This window comes from Apis cerana, linkage group LG1, assembly GCF_029169275.1.
Source record: "Apis cerana isolate GH-2021 linkage group LG1, AcerK_1.0, whole genome shotgun sequence".
Lineage (NCBI taxonomy): Eukaryota > Metazoa > Arthropoda > Insecta > Hymenoptera > Apidae > Apis > Apis cerana.
The window spans coordinates 26,208,709-26,225,195 of record NC_083852.1 but is presented as its reverse complement, the minus strand read 5'-3'; the positions used below and the strand labels follow the sequence as shown (position 1 = coordinate 26,225,195).

The 16,487-nt window shown below is 36.7% G+C and overlaps 1 protein-coding gene across 14 annotated transcripts in view; it reads right to left on the bottom strand.

Annotated features, from left to right (window-relative positions):
• Positions 1-3,558: 3,558 nt before the first annotated feature.
• Positions 3,559-16,487, bottom strand: part of LOC107993953 (nucleolysin TIAR) — a 455,817-nt gene continuing 442,888 nt past the window's right edge. For 9 of the 14 annotated variants that reach the window (XR_009833413.1, XR_009833421.1, XR_009833415.1 and 6 more), the window contains one exon: positions 15,276-15,414. Coding sequence is in view for 4 of the 14 variants with exons in the window: in XM_062087123.1 (XP_061943107.1) it covers positions 15,373-15,414 (42 nt within the window). In the remaining 10 variants the exon portion in view is untranslated. Of the gene's footprint in view, positions 16,286-16,487 lie in introns of all 14 variants that reach the window. The other 5 variants (XM_062087124.1, XM_062087126.1, XM_062087123.1 and 2 more) reach the window with 4 other exon arrangements.

Genomic DNA, 16,487 nt, shown 5'->3' with positions numbered 1-16,487 from the left:
TGAACGTTTTACACAAACATGACTTAAGAAACAAAAATCGTTTAACGTAAAAGTTCTACAATTTTAATTGAAAAACGTAGTAATAGAATTTAAGAAATAAATGAAAGAACTATTACATATAAAAGAAATCTAATGATAAATCATGTTAAGCCAAGAACAAATGCAATAAGATTTATTGTTTCGCATAAACTTGTTCAACAAAATGTATGAAGGTGGTAGGGGATGAAGACAGCTTTGGAAAGTAGTGGAATAGCATTGGACCGACAACCGCAAATGAAAATGGTAGAGGGAACTATGCAGTTCCACGCTTCCTTGGTGACCGATGAGGCCAATTCTAGAAGACCACATTTGTTTCATTCGAAACTGTTGTCCTAAACTTTTCTGTTAATTGAAACGAAGAAATTGGAGTACTCGTATCTGTTGTTTTAGACCGCTATCGAACGGAAATTTTACAAAAACTCTGGACGCAGTGTGGACAAATATACTCAAAGGAATCGAGTCAACTTCACAGAGAAATACATTGATTAAAGCTCTTTAAATAGTCTTAGGAAAGCTTACCTGACTAAAAATCTATAAAGAGGATTGGTAATTTTAGTCGGTTTTTGCAATCAATAGAAATATCATTTATAAGATGTTCTATGTGGGTTAAAATGTTATGAAAGCATTGCAGTATTTTAATTAAAAGTTTCTTAAAAATATATTTTCCTAAATGCAATTAAATGGATTTTTATAATTATCCGTAATCGTTTTATTAGTTTCGCATACAGGCAATTTTATCAATACAATCGAGCAATCTGTTCTTCTTCTTTCTTCAATTTTTTTGGGATGGCTGATCGACGCGATAATCCGAAACCTTCGATACGAAGTCGTTAATTCTTCGTTCAACAAGATTAAAATCAAAATGATCAATTATCAATTATCAATATTTCATTCCACGTGTTTCGTGTATGAAAACCCTTCCCATTCAATTTCATTCGTAATTTATCTCGATAACCGATTTTTTCCGCTAGCGATCCCGAAATAATACATATTTCCATACGCTATATACACGATACACCGGTGACAGTCCACTGTCCACGCGTATATCGGGACGTATCTAGACCGCTACTAAAATTCAGTCACAACGTATCGAGCCAGTCGTGTTTCTTCGTAAATTTAACGATTTTACCGTGGCAGACGTGGCCACGTCCTGAAATGATGTACGGTTCGCTCGTATGACTCGGTAGCTAATGCTTTAATATGCGCAAAGGGTGCCATGCCCGTGTCACGCGGATTACCGCTAATTGTAGTTTATGCTTTATACTACGCTATTCTCTTGTACGTTCTGTCGTCCGTTGGGTATTCGATATATATATATATGTATGTATGTATATATATAATATGTATACAAACCTGTATGTTTATTTGTATAGGTGTCTCCCTATGGGTATACATCCATATAACAATTTGTATTTGCGAAAACGCGCTCATTATGTATAAAGCTTGTACAAGTTTTAGTCGCTTTTAAATACAAATGTCATCGTTTCTAAAGATAAAAGCGTGGAGAATTGTGTACAGATGTATACTTGAAAGTTAATCACGATTTTTTAAATGATTCAGAATTACGTTCGAGATTTCTTTTTTTTTTTTTTCTTTTTAATATTGGCGCAACGATGCAATGATGCTTAGAGCCGAAAGGTGATCGATTTCGTAATGTGTCGTAACGGTTATGTAATCTTTAGCACGCAGCATCTCGCGATATTCATTTTTACGTTTAATCATTTTAGAACGTTATAAATTTCGATACAAGGATGGATCTTGCGGATAATAAAATCTCGTGATATTAATTAATAGAAAGTTTTTTTCGGTATATAATCGCGTTACACGCCATCTTTTTCCACTATCAATCAAACGTATCGTTCGTACTTTTAACAACACTTTACAAATTAAACCGAAGTGTACGTATGCGCAAGGGTAGAAAGTTCAAACTTTCTCGGTTGTCACGTTCGTGCGTCCGTCAATTTCGCTAACATAACCGAACACCGCGCCCCTATCTCGCAATTAAACGTGCCTACATATATATCTATCCTCTGTGTATCCAAACACAGGATCTTTTGTACGTTCACGGGCGAACAGACGAGTATGAGTTAGCCAACACCAGTCGAGACAGTCGATTCACGCGGATATTCCCGTCTCTTGGCACAATTCTCAATATCACTGCGACCGGTTTGTCCATTCGTTTTCAATTTTGCGATGATGCTGGCAACACTAATTACGCCTGTGTTTCTTCATCCGCGATCCGAATTCAACGGCGCGTCATTTCTGTTTCGAAATGTCGTTATTCCGGTGAAAGATAGGAATTATAGTTCGGTTCAAGTCCCTTTCAAATGGTATAAATAAAATTATAACGCAAAAAGATGATTTATTTTTAATCGACTTACCTCTTATTCTTACTTAATTCTCAATTCAACTTAATTCACGTCCTCGCACGTGATTCGCATTGTTGTTGCATCGATGATGATATGTATTTAATTTAATTAAGCATCAAGACTTAAACTGCGATAAAACAAAAATATTTATAAAACAAAAATATGTATACTTGATTTATTTCACGTTGTATTTTTATCACAAAAATTAATTATACGTTTTGTTAGTGTCTGTATAAATATAAAGTATTATTTAAATTTATGAATTTTATTAGAATTATGCTGCAAATATTATATGATGCTAATTGCTAATTTATTTGTTGCGTTTTTCTGTCGCGGATAATTAATCTTATTTTATTTTAAAATTACATACATACATGATACATGAAAATTTAATTATATCTCTGTATATTTAATTGCAAGTATTAATTTCAATTATTTTGCATGAAATTGTGAATATATTATATATATATATATATAGAAATTTACTTTTTTATTATAAATAACAAATAATATTTTAGTTAATTTCGTTTTTTTTTGCTTGAATACAATTTTTTATTAACAATCGTTAACGACTTGTTGAAGGAGATCTCAATTGTCGTGATACGTAGAAGAAAAATCGTAAACTATGCATATCATTCTTCAGGATGATATGCTTGATAACGTCAGACAAAACTTATGCTTTGGCTATATCGTTAATCTTCTAGTCATTCTACTTGTTCGTGTCGTTCACATAATCTGATCTACAATACTTTTAGTGTCCAAATAAGGCTACCATATCTATTAGATTCATATCTATCAACAATATATTATTACGTGTTCACGGTCATTGAAGAAATCTTGATTACGAAAGTAATGAACATAGAGTATAAATTCTCCTTAAAAAAATGGGAAATAATGGAGGAAGATTAAGATATTTTAAAATTTTTTTACTCGAGTGTAATTATATAAATATGCGACAAGTTAAGTGGAACGAAATATATTCCATTTGGGAAAAAAATATTAATGAACTTTCGAGCGAAGTTTTATGACTGTTTTGCCACGATAATAAAATTTATTTCATAAATCAATAAGAAAAAAAAAGAAAATACGAAAGGAGTTGTTGAAACGATATGCTTTATTCTAAAATGGATCGGGAATAAAGATAACAGAATACATTTTCTATAATATATTTTACATTATAAACCAACCATACATCATCATAATAATATCTTATACTCTTAAGCCTAAGCGTGTTTTATCCTATATTCTCGTTTATATACTTCCTTCATATTTATACTTTGTTTACTTCTTCATAGTATTTATATATATATTTTTTATTTATATTCATCATTATTTATAATATACTTTATATGCTATATTATGTATACATAATATCATACACGTTTTTTTTTTCACGCACGTCCCAGGGCGTCTCGCGTTTCCATTGTTACATCCTGTGTAAAATTGTCTTTTGGAGGTATCTTTCCCCTTCTTCTTCTCATCTTTTTTTTTTCTCTCTCTATGCGCACGTGCACATGTGCATCTATTTTTTTTTCTCTTTTTTTTTTTTCAGATAAATGTCACCTGTGATTCGTGTATAAAGTGTACGTTTGTATTATCCATTCCTATGTTTTTACGTGTATATGCACTTCATTCATGTTTTATACATATACATATATATATATGCGTGTATCAGCGTGTATGTGTATGTGTATGCGTGTGTGTGTGTGTGTGTTGATCCGTGTGTGCGCACGCGCCTGATACATTTATTTATCGCGTATCATCTCTGTCGCGTCGTTACAAATTACACGTACATTGTACAAGGTTTTTTTTTTTTTCTTTCGCCCGGCTGTTGCTCCTCGAGTTTGCGTCTAGCGACTGCATACATCTCCTAAGCCTAAAGTATATGCAACGAGGCTGCCATGGGACCCCGCGGGCCGTTCACCGAATTCGCGGAAATACATCTCGAAAATTCTCGTTTTTTTAACATAATTCGTTCAAACGCCGTTTCTAACGCTTCGCATTAGAAGTTCGGAAAAGGATTTTCTTTTTTTTTTCGGGCGACGTTTGAAAATCGTGTCGGACGACGCACGATGGATGGATGTTAACACACCGATGCCCCTTCCCTTGAGCTCCGTCCTGCCGTCCTTTTTTTTTTTTTTTTTATCTTTACGCGTGATAATCCGTAAAAATTCTTATGCGTTTTCGATTTTTCTTTTTCTTTTTTTCCCCCATTTGTTTCCTCGCGTATATATATATATATATATTTTTTTTTTTCGTTTTTTTGGTTTTCTTCATTTGTTTTTTTTTTTCTTTTTTTTTTTAACCCCAAAATACATACACACGATGAAGTGAAAAAAAGGCACCTTACTCCTTAGCGTACGGTCGTAAGTGATATGCCGCATACCGCGCCGGGGGGGGTTGAAGGGTGGGAGTGGGAAGGGGTCCATGGTTTACAATAACACGGACCCCGTGACGCGCACGTCGGATCGTACGAAAAACTACGAAACAATGAAGGAACGTCGTAATCTCTGTATGAATCGGACGTGATCGTAATTATCGTTATTATTAAACAACTTTTCTTCCTCCAAAGAACTTCTCTTTCTTTTTCATCGAGACGCGTGAATCTCTTTCTCACTCGCACGCGCGCATACACACACGCTCTCTCCCTCACTCACTCACTCACTCTCTCTCTCTCTCTCTCTCTCTTTCCTCTCTCGTTCATTTTACTCGCACACTCGTCAATCGATGCGCACACATTATTCTCTCTCTTCTTCTTCTTTTTTTTTCTTTCGCTCTTATAATTTCGTTTCTTTCATTCTTCTACAACGAACGTTTTTTTTTTTCTATTTTCTTTTTTTTAATTCATATTTTGAGGGGCTCAGGGGGTCCGGCAGGCTAGCCACAACATTTTTTTTCTCGTGTCTATCTCTTCCACGAGATACGGGTACAATCGTTCGAAGTTTTTTTTCTTTTTTTTTTTTCTTACGGCTAAGGGTATTTAACACAGTATATCGCGGGGAGTATAACGCGTTAACGGATGACGCGCACACCCCACTTCCGCCCGCTTCTCTTGTTCTCCGTTTTCTAAGCTTATACTCGATATAATCTCTAGTTGTCGGCTAATATTATCTTCTTACACATTTATATCTGGTATGTATATATAATATACATATTCTTGTGTTATACGTGTGTGTATATATACATATACATATGTAAACGTATGTATGTATACACATATAGATGCGCGTGTTGGTTTCTTGTAGTCTTTTTTTTTTCTTTTTTTTTTAATATATATATATATATTTATATGATCATATACATATGTTATTTTTTTTTTTTTTTTAAGGTATGCTCGGTGACTACGCTTACGGCTCCTATTTTTTTTTTTTTATTTTTCTTTTTGCTTTCCTCCGCTGTGTGCATATTCATCTTTTACAAATTTTTCTTTTCCTGTTAAACGTTCTTGTGTTAAACGCCCGAACTGTTTTCACGGTTCTCCGCATTCACGGTATTCTCGAGTGGCTTGACTGCTGCCTTCCTACCCTTATGCTAGTTTCCCTGATTCACGAGAAGAGTTACAGATGATGATCGCATTCAAGCAATGACGACATTTTTTTTCTTTTTTCTTTTTTCTCTTTTGCAAAGATTCAGACTAGACTTCCATCGGCGTTCGCCGTTCAGTTTTCTACGTGGATAAAGAAAACCGTGCATGTTTCTCGCCCGTTTTATTATTCTTTCTTTTCTTCTTCATTTTGAAACTTTCAAACGCCCGAACGAATTATTTCTCCTGCGCTCTCTGTTCTCTATCCGAACTCGAAACGAAAAGAAAGCGAAATCCTACTGGTCAATGATAAAAGCGGTGATTCCTCTCTATAAAGTATATTAACTTTTGTTTGCTCGACCTAGACATAAAACGTCGCGATTAACAATTATAGACGAAGTTCGATCGGCTATATCAATCTAGCGGCACAATTTCCACGTTTCCGTGGAATACGACGCGTTATCATTTGTACAACGTTAAACAAGCGCAAACGGTTAAATATATAATTTTGTTCGTCAATCGTTATTTATTTACTTCTCATCTTCATTTGTACAAACGCGAAATCTTCTTTATACACGAAGAACAGATAAATACTCAGTGTGTCGGGGCGCTATATGGAAATAGCCGTGGCTAAACGTACAATTTATCTAAATCTTGGTTATCTATAATTTCCTACAATTTCGTATCCCTCTAGACTCTTGCCTACATACGCGAAACGACTCTAAATATGTACAAACGTTGGATCGTCGTTCATTTACTGTATATGTATATATGCCGTGATGTTGTTTGGCCCGTATCATCTCAGAGTAACATTTCTAAATAAATGTAACTACTCTTAAACAATGTTATTTTTTCTTTTCTTTTTTTTATAGGACGGTAAGATAGGTATACGCAGCCTGTGCGTCTGCGTATGGTCGAAGGAACGGTCGACGAATTGTGTAAAATAAAATCTCTACGTAAAATAATCCTTCCCTCTATCTCTTATTCAACCATGATAAATCGAAGAACGGAAAAATTTTCATAAAATAAAAAAGTAGCAGTAGTAGTAGTAGTAGTAGTAGTAGTAGTAGTAATAATAGTAATAGTAATAGTAGTAGTAGTAGTAATAGTAGTAGTAGTAGTAGTAATAGTAGTAGTAGTTTCTAGTTCGATGAAGCGTCTAAAAAAAAAAAAAAAAAAGAAAAAGAAAGGAAAGAAAAGAAAAACGAAGAATTTTTTTCTTTTTTTATAGAAAAATTTTCGTAAATCGCGATTACCAATTAACAATTTTTTTTTCGAGATATATCTACGGGAAAAATAATAGGATTGGTAACCATTTTGTTTAGATTTTTTTCTAACGCTTCTACCAGTACAAACTTTGATTCTCGTTCATTGTTTCGTAGGAATATACCGGTTTAATCGGTTATTAACATTACATTCATTGGATCTATTTAACGCAACACGCTGCGCGTGTCGCTCCCCTCCCTACGAGGATTTTCTCTTCTACGAGGAGACTCTTCACGGACTTTGCTAAATAACGCGGTGATATGTTTTACACGTGCTTTGTAATGCGTAACGTAACGCGTATGCCGACGCGTTGAAAGTGTTTTCGTTGTATATTTGTTAAAAAAAGCGGATGTGTTTGTGTGTGTGTGTGTTTGTGCGCGCGCGCGTGATCACGATGACTCGATGGCGGAACATCGAACGTTGGGGGCGAACGTTGGACAAAACCGATGCAGCGTTTCCTTCGTCTCCCTTCGCCGATACCGATACCGATAATCCTCCCTGCCCACTTATTTATTCGTATACGCGCGTGCCGTGTACGTCGTCGCGAATGGAAAGCGTGCCGGTGGGGAGGGAGAGGGAGGGAGAGGGGGGGGAGGGAACAGTATTTGGCTATAATATTATCATCTCTTCGCTTACCTCCTCGATGGAAAAAAGGAACACGTACAACTTTCTAAATATGTATGTATGTATGTTTCTTCGAATGATTGTCGGCTATATATTTGGTTATAAATCTTCGCGAGGGGATATATAATCCTTCTGTGTAGAAAAATCATTTGTAGAGCGATTTTCGGTGGTTCGGCACGGGAGGACGCGAGGAAAAAGCCGGGAGACAAAACGAGGAAGAAAAGGGAACCGGGGACAAAAGGAATGTCACAAAGACGTGATACGTAGTAATGAAAGAAAGTCGAAGATGCCAGTAAGTGTGAAAGGAGAATGGAAGAAGAGGTGGTGGGTTGGGGGAGAAAGAGGGAAAAGAGAGAGAAAGAGGAAGAGAGAGAGAGAGAGAGAGAGAGAGAGAGAGAAGAAAAGGAGAAAAAAAAGAAAGGAAAAAAAGGAGGGAACTGGGTCGTGGTAACGCGAGAATGTCGTGATTCGATAACGGTTAGGCGGCTGGTATGCCAGCTTGCTGAAGCTTAAACGACACGACGGTAAAAATTCTTGAAACGGCGAGAATTGCGAAATATCGGACGCGTTACGAGGGGCTGCGGAAAATTCTAGAGTTGCGTCTCGAGATCACGGACGAAGGATGGAGGCAGCAGCCGTAGCTTGTTTCTTATATACGTATATATCTTTATTTCCGTATTATATATGCATTTTCGTGTGTTTCACGTGTGTGTGTGTATGTATATGTTTGTGTGTGTTTGTGTGTGGGCGTATATGCGTGTATACGAATTGTGTTCACATATGTATGTGTATGTGTAACAGTGCTGGAGGTGATCTGCGGATATAGTTATTGCGCTATTCGTTTATTTATTATATATATATGTATATATATATATATATATTTTTTTTTCATGAACCTTTTTTTCTTTTCTTAACCTCGTTAACCTAGCGATCGTCAAGCTAGACTAGATTACTAAGCCTAGAGTTGTCGTTTTTTTTTCTTTTAACTTTTCCTCGCCGCTACGTTCTTTCTATACATACGCTGTTCTGTAGAAGAGTGTGTGTAGTTTTTTTTTTTTTCCTTTTGCAGTTTGTGTATTTACATACGTGTACATGTATGTTTTGTGCGTGCGTGCGTTTATAGTATAGATGTATAGTGTACGCGTGTCACTTTGTATTCCATTATTTTTTTTTTTTTTGGGGGGGGCGCTATTACGCGCATGACTTAGGTACCGTAAATGGATTTTTCCATTACACGTATCGACACATTCTCTCTCTCTTTTTCTCAATCACTCGTTTCCTTTCACTCTTTCGCTCTCGTCATCTCGTCATTCTCTCGGTTTTTTTTTTTCTTTACCTAAATTTTTTTTTACACGTTTTCCTTTTCTTCATTTCCTCGATTTCCACTCTCGCTTTGTGTTTCGTTACTTTCCAAAAACTCCGTGGTACTCGTCTCCACTAAATTAGATTACATTAATTATCTACTTATCACTTTATACTACATTTTTTGGTTTCCCCTTTGATGCTTGCGCCGTTTCTCCTTCTTCTCCCCCCTCTTTTTTTTTTCCTTTTTTCCCTCACTCAATTTTTTTTTTTTTTTCCCTCTTTTCACTTGGCTAGCTTCGCTTCGCTTTTATTATTACCTAGACAACGTACTCGAGACTATCGGTAAGTTCTATACACGCCTTAATGCTTAAGACGCCATTCTTCAAATACTTTTTACAGGACGAGGATCCCCCCGTAATTCTTTAAAAGAGTAGGGGGAGGGGATCACTCTCTTTTCTTCCCCGTTGAAAGTGGAATCGAGTCGAGAAGTGAACTTTCTGGCAAGGGGAGTGATTATACGGCCGAAGGACGTAAGAGTAGAGTGTACCAGACGTATGATTTGATTTTCTCCTTCCCCTCCCCCCCTCCCCCCTTTAATCGACTTTCTTTCAATACGACACCTCAAGTTACTTCCCCGCCCCCTCCCCCTCCCTCACCCTTTAAATTCGCGCTACAATTTTCCACGTCGTACATTCGAACTCTTACCCTACGCCGTCCCTCTTCCCCCCCCTCCCTTTTTTTTCTCTCGCTCGTTCCACTTTTCAGAAAAATAACCCTATATTTTTATTTTTTTTTTTCTCGTTTGTTTCGCCTAACTAATAATGTACACGATATTTTGTTTTTTTTTTTTTCACTTACGTTCTTACCGTTCTCTCTTCGTCACTTAAAAGCTATTATCCTTTTTTTCTTCTTCTTTTTTTTTTTTTCCCCCCTCCCCTTTTTTCTCTCTCTTAATCTCACGCACAGCGCTTTCATTCTCGCTTCACGACGAATTTCAAAATAACAGCTTTCGTCGCCGCTGCACGGTATTGGTATTTTTTTATATATATATATATAATATATATTTTTCTTGTATTTATATGTATGTATATATATATATTTATTTATAATTCTTTCGTTTCTTCCTCGCGATCGGTACCGTGTCCTTTTATTAGGCTGCGCATTTTTATTTTATTCTTTTAGTTTGTGTCGAGAAATGGAACTCGTTGAAACTCGTGTCTCGAATAGAGCCAATCATTTAATTAACGTTCACACACGATTTCTGGGCGATCGTGAATTTTGCGTTACTTCGTTGTATTCTCGTGTAATTTTTTTTTTCTTCGCTTTCTTTTCTACAAATGACTCTCTACACGTCTCTCGTGTTTATATTTTTTAATTATAAAACAATTGACGGACATAGAGCGAAATATATGTTTTGATGTTGGTTTTTTTTTTTTTTTTTTAAATCTTGGGCCACAATTCTTATGTTTTTAGGTTGTTTTACGATAAAAAAAAATTTCTTCTCTTCGCTGTACAAACTTTTTGATTCAATTTGCAATTCGCTATTTGCTCTCCTGTTAAAGCATCGACACAAATGAACAAGAATTACGAATGAAAGTATATATTGCACCGATTCGTCTCGTGTCTTCGTATCGACGCGATATAAATATTTTAATTAACCGCTAGAAATATCAACAATATCGAGCGATAAAAGATTTACCGTTCGTAAAATAAAACGTTAGAATAAAAAACACACGGATCAACGAGCGAAACAATTTTTAATAACAGGTGTTTCAAACACGCAAAATCAACATTTCTTTCTCTAAATCGCGATTAAAAATTTCAATAACAAATATCTCAACCACGGCCAACTTTCCAAGTTTTTCTTTGTCGAGATAACCTCTCCTCTTTTTTTTTTTTCTTTTCTTTTCTTTCTTTCTTTTTTTTTTTTTTTTTTCGTACTTCAGGGAAGACACTAAGAAGATTATCGAATTACGCGTACCTGTCAGATTTCTAATAAACTTACGTTTTATGTTTCAGGCATAGAAACGTTTGCTTCGTTTTCTTCTCGCCGAATAGAGAAATATTTAGTTTACGAGGAATTAATGGCACGAAATATTTGTGGTCCGCGAGATGGACTGAAGGCACACCTTTTATATCCATATCCACGTACTACGGGTAATCGAATCGTTTTTTTTCGGGAAATTATTATTTTTAAATTTACTGATAAATTCCTAAACGCTACGTTTGTCCCAAGCGGGTTTGATTTCGTCGATTCTCTCGTATTCTATGCACTCGCAAATATGTTCTCTTCAACGACGTCTGGCAAACGTTCCCCCCCCTGTATCGTTCTTTGATCATCGCGTTTTTTTCTCTTCTTCTTCTTCTTTTTTTTTCCCTCCCCTTTTTCCCCCTTTTTTTCTTTTTTTTCTTTCTTTCTTTCTTTCTTTCTATCTTTTTTTGATTCGAAAACGTTGTCGAAACGCTTTTGATTCGTTTAAAGCACGATCCGTCTATCTTTTGATTAATAACAAAGTCGTCCACCCCTCTCTCCCCTCTCCCCACTCTCACGTTTCTCCCTCCCGTGTCCTCTCGCCCGTTTTTCACCTCCCTCGTCCCCTTTATCGCGTATCCTTCTTTCACACTCGTCCCTCTCTATTCCCTATCGTTTCTCTATCAGCTCTATTCGGTTCACTCGTCTAAATCCTATGGGTTTCGTCGCAAACGGGGATACTCGAACTCACTCGTGGATTTTGCATCCGCTCTCGTATGATGAGACAGTTTCATTATTGAAAAAAATACCGTACAAATACCAGGGGACAGAGAGAGAGAGAGAGAGAGAGAGAGAGAGGGCGGCTATCAAAGGACGATTTCGAGCGACGAAACAGAGGAAGTAGCGGGTGTACGAAACATCGGATCGTGCTTAAAACCGAAAGAGACGAAGCATGGAGTAAGAATAGACGAGGAGGAGGGATGGTTACGAAGGTCTAAAGCACGGTGGATCATAGATAGGCAAATCAGATGGGATTACTTCGTATCTCGTTATACTTGTTAAACCGTCGTCGATCTTCGCGTTCATTTTTTTCTTAATCCTTAATCTGTACTCCTCCCCCCTAACGATCTTCTTTCCCCTCTCTCGTTTTTTCTCCCTTCCGTTCCTTCAGCTATTATTAAACGGCAACGGTTTAAAGGGTTAAAGGAATTTTGTTTCTTTTTTTTTTTTTTTTCCTTTTTCTTTTTCTTTTTTTCTTTTTCTTTTTCTTTTTCTTTTTCCCTCCCTTCCCCCCTGGATACGACGGAGTTACACAAAGAGAGACAACCCTTAAGAAAGATTTGAATCGGAGGACAGGGATACGCATTCGCGAGGAAGGAACTCTTCGACGGATCCTCTAATCTAACTTTCGTGCTGTTTTGTGCAATGTGTTCTATCTATCTACGAATTGTTTTTAATTCTTTTTTTTTTTTCTCGTTTGCTCTCGTCTCTCGCTTGTGCTTATTAATTAATTCTTCAGTTAATTCGCAGTTACTCTCCATAATTCGCTCACTCTCTTTTATTATCAACATTCTCTCGTTTGTTGTACGCGCACCAGCGTATCCATGCACGCTTAACACGTGTACTCCCTTGCTCACTTTTTTTTGCTTTTGTTTCGATTTCGTTATTATTATTATTATTATTATTATTATTATTATTTTTATTTTTATTTTTATTTTTTTTTTCTTTAATTCATTTTGCTTCGGTTAGATCGGCCAAGTCGAAATTCGGGACGTCGGACAGACCATTTTTATCTCGATTTTCACTTTTTTCTTTCCTTCTTTCTTTCCTTCTTTTTTTTTTTTTTTGATTCCTTAAAACTCACGTCGCGTGTCCCTTCTCTCCAATCTATATATGTATATACCATTCGTTGTTACGAATTCGTGGCTTACGAAGCTGGAAAAGCTGAGAGCGAGTTTACAGTATAGAGAGAGAGACGCAGGGATAATACGATTTTGTTTCTTCTCATTTCCTAAGCTTAATGATTTATTGCTTAAGCGTCTTAAAGTCGAGATTTTCCCCTTTTGGTTCTATTGGTATTATATAAAAATCTAAGGTATTAAGTTAAAAACCACGGTAGACCAGACACGATTGATTGGAGTCGATCGATCGCTGGACGACGCTCTTTCGATCCTCGATCCTCTTTCCCTCGATCGTCTCTTTTCCTCCCTTCCCCCCTCTTTCCCCTTTTCCCATCTTTTCTTTCCTTTTCTTTTTTTTTTTTTTTTCTTTTAATTCCTCTCGAAATCGACGCGCGAACAGCATCGGTCGACACCCCTCGGCGCTTACGGCTGATCTTTTTTTTTTTCTTTTTTTTCTCTCTTTATAAAAATATCCAACTGTCTAAAGAAGTGCCGCGTCAAAAGGATCAAAGTCGAATAATAAAAACGGCTCTTCGACTAGCCTGCGAAGACTTCGCTTATGATTTGTCTTTTTGGCCTCGAGTCTGTGATAATAAATATAATAAACCGAAGATAAGAAGTCCTCGCAGTTGGCGGAAAAATGGATTTTAAGACACGTGGATCTTTCAGTTCCGTGGTTCGCGATAGTTCGAGTATGGGTTGTACGAAGGTATGTATGTTTAATTAGTTCACTCAGGAACAGCGGAATATCGTCGAATTATTATTATTATTATTTTATTATTATTATTATTATTATTATTATTATTATTTTATTATTATTATTATTATTACTATTATTATTTTATATAATATATTTTTTCTCCTCTCAAGGTCTGTTTCCGCCTTGCCGCCGAATTTCGAATCGTCCTCGAGCAACTTTTTATTATAACATACCTACCTAACTAGCTAATTGTTTGAATTTCGTTTATATGTAATAACTTTTTTTTTTTTCGTGTTTGTTTTTTATATTTTACCTCGCATTATAATCTTCACGAGTGTGTGTTCGTGTTCGTGTTCGTGTTCGTGTATGTGTGGGTACGCATGTGTACGCTTTATTATTCGATCTCCTCCCTTTAATAATATTTTTATCATTTATACACCACGATTACTTGTCGGTCGCCGATTCGCGATTCCGAGTGACGACGCGTTTCGCACACGCGCCCTCTTTCAATATTATTCGTTTTCGATTTATTAATTTTCACTTTGTTAAGCCCAAACTACAAAAATAATGAATCCGGGTTACGGGTCAATAAATAAACGGCGGCGTCCTTTTCAATCTCTCTTCCTTCCTCTCGTTCTCATTCTCTCGTTCCCTCTTTTTCTCTCACGCACTCGCTCGCACACGCGCGCATACGTCTCTCTCTCTCTCTCTCTCTCTCTTTCTCTTCCATTCTCTTTCTTTCGCTCGCTCGCTCTCTCTTTCTCCCGAGATAAAGGAGTTTAGCGTCGATTAAATGGCGGAAAGTGCAAATCACGAGGTTGTTCAACGTGCGTCAACTCGTTCGCCTCTTCTGTAATCATGTCCTTTGTGGACGATGGCAACACACAAAATATTGGCTGTTTACGCTACAAACTGTCTTTGATGATCACATGGTGGTCCGCGTATCCCGGAATTCGTGTTTCATTACTGAAGCTTTTGACACTACCGTGACGGCAACGTTATCTATTAATTCAAGCCGAGAGAGACGCTACATTATCCTACAAACTGGACGAGAGGGATACCTCCGATTTGTTGACGGTACCAGTTAACCTTTCTTTTTTAACCTTCCCGTAAAGATTGCCGGTTTATATTATATTGGACGTGAAAATTTGACGGGGAAGTCTCTGCAAGTATTATTCTCTTCTCCTTATCTTTTTCACTTTTTCCTCTTTTTTTCTTTCTTCTCATTCAAAAGTATATATGTATATATATATATATATCTGTGTGCGTGTATGTATGTATGTATGTATGTATTTATGTACGTACGTATGTATATATACATATATATATACACTTTAAGAGATGTTTTTATTTATTTGTTTTTTGTATGGATAAGAAATCATCCCCTTTGCTCGTTTACTTCGTTTTGTCTGGTTTAATAAAGCGATCGATCAACTATTACGTTTTCTGGCAATCGATGCCCACTGCTTTATGTTTCGTGGATCAAGCCGGAAGCGGCATGATTTTTGTTGCTTTTGCTGTCGCGGTGGCGTCGATGGTGACGGAAATTTTGTTGTTGTTGGTAGTTGTGGTAGTAGTGGTGATAATGGTGGTGGTGGTGGTGGTGGTGGTGGTGGTGGTAACTGTTGTTGCTGTAGAAGTTGTTCCTGTTGGTGGGGTGTACTTGCTTACCATCACACTAGAAGGCTAGGCGTCAGCCAGTCCTCATCCGCTAGCTGGACCGCAACCAAGAACACACTTTACCATTTGAACACACAAACGCTGGTTAAGTCTTGGTCCGAATTTCAAGAAAAATAATAGAAAATATAACTTTCGACAAACTTTCTCTCTTTCACGCTCTGACATTTCATTGCATTCGCGCTCGCATCTCATCTCATCTCGCTCGCTCACGTTCACCCTCTCTCTCTCTCGCTCTTTCCTCCCTTCTTTTAACAATAATAATTCTAAAAAAAGCCATTTTTATTATTTTTACTCCTCTCTCACTCTCTCTCTCCCTCTCTCTCTATCTCTCTGTCTTAACGTCTCTTTCTCTCTCTCACATATCGTTCACATTCCAACATACGAAGATACTGGTCGATCTGAATCTACCTTTACCGTGACTCAACCTCAATTACTTTCAATGTTGTAAAAGTGTGAGCAATCCATTGGAAATATATATATATATATATCGTGTTGCTTTTGTTCTTTTTATCAGTGTGGTGTAAAAAAACATTTCTCGGATTATTTTCAATTGCGATCAATGTTGGATCAATTGACTATACTCTCGTGGGAATTGATTATTCGGACTATATATATATTGGATAGATTTCGGAACGATTCCAATGGGAATATTATTAACGACGATACGTAGAGATTTTCGTTCGTTCTCTCGCTTGCTTTTTTTTTTTTTTCTTTTCTTGCGTTTCTTCCATCCGTACGCAATTTCGTACGCAATACGATGATACCCATATTACGTTCTCCAGCGACATTTTTCTGGTTGAATTCGAGGTTGAGCCAGGTCGTAGATGCAGTTTCCTTGATGCAAAGTGATATTTGAAAGTAAGGATAAGCCAGGCCGTGCGATGATAGTGGTAGCGATCACTGTGCCTGCGAATCGAAATATGTAAATAAAAATAATCCCTCCAATGATTTCGAGTATCTCTCTCTTTTTCTCCTGTTCAAATAACGGACGATTTTCAATTTGTCGAAAAATATCAATGTTAATCGCGTGTTAATATGATTTATGAATTTTTATTCCTAATTCGTTGCGTGTCGTAACGAATCGTTTAATAATTAGGAAATGTCAAAT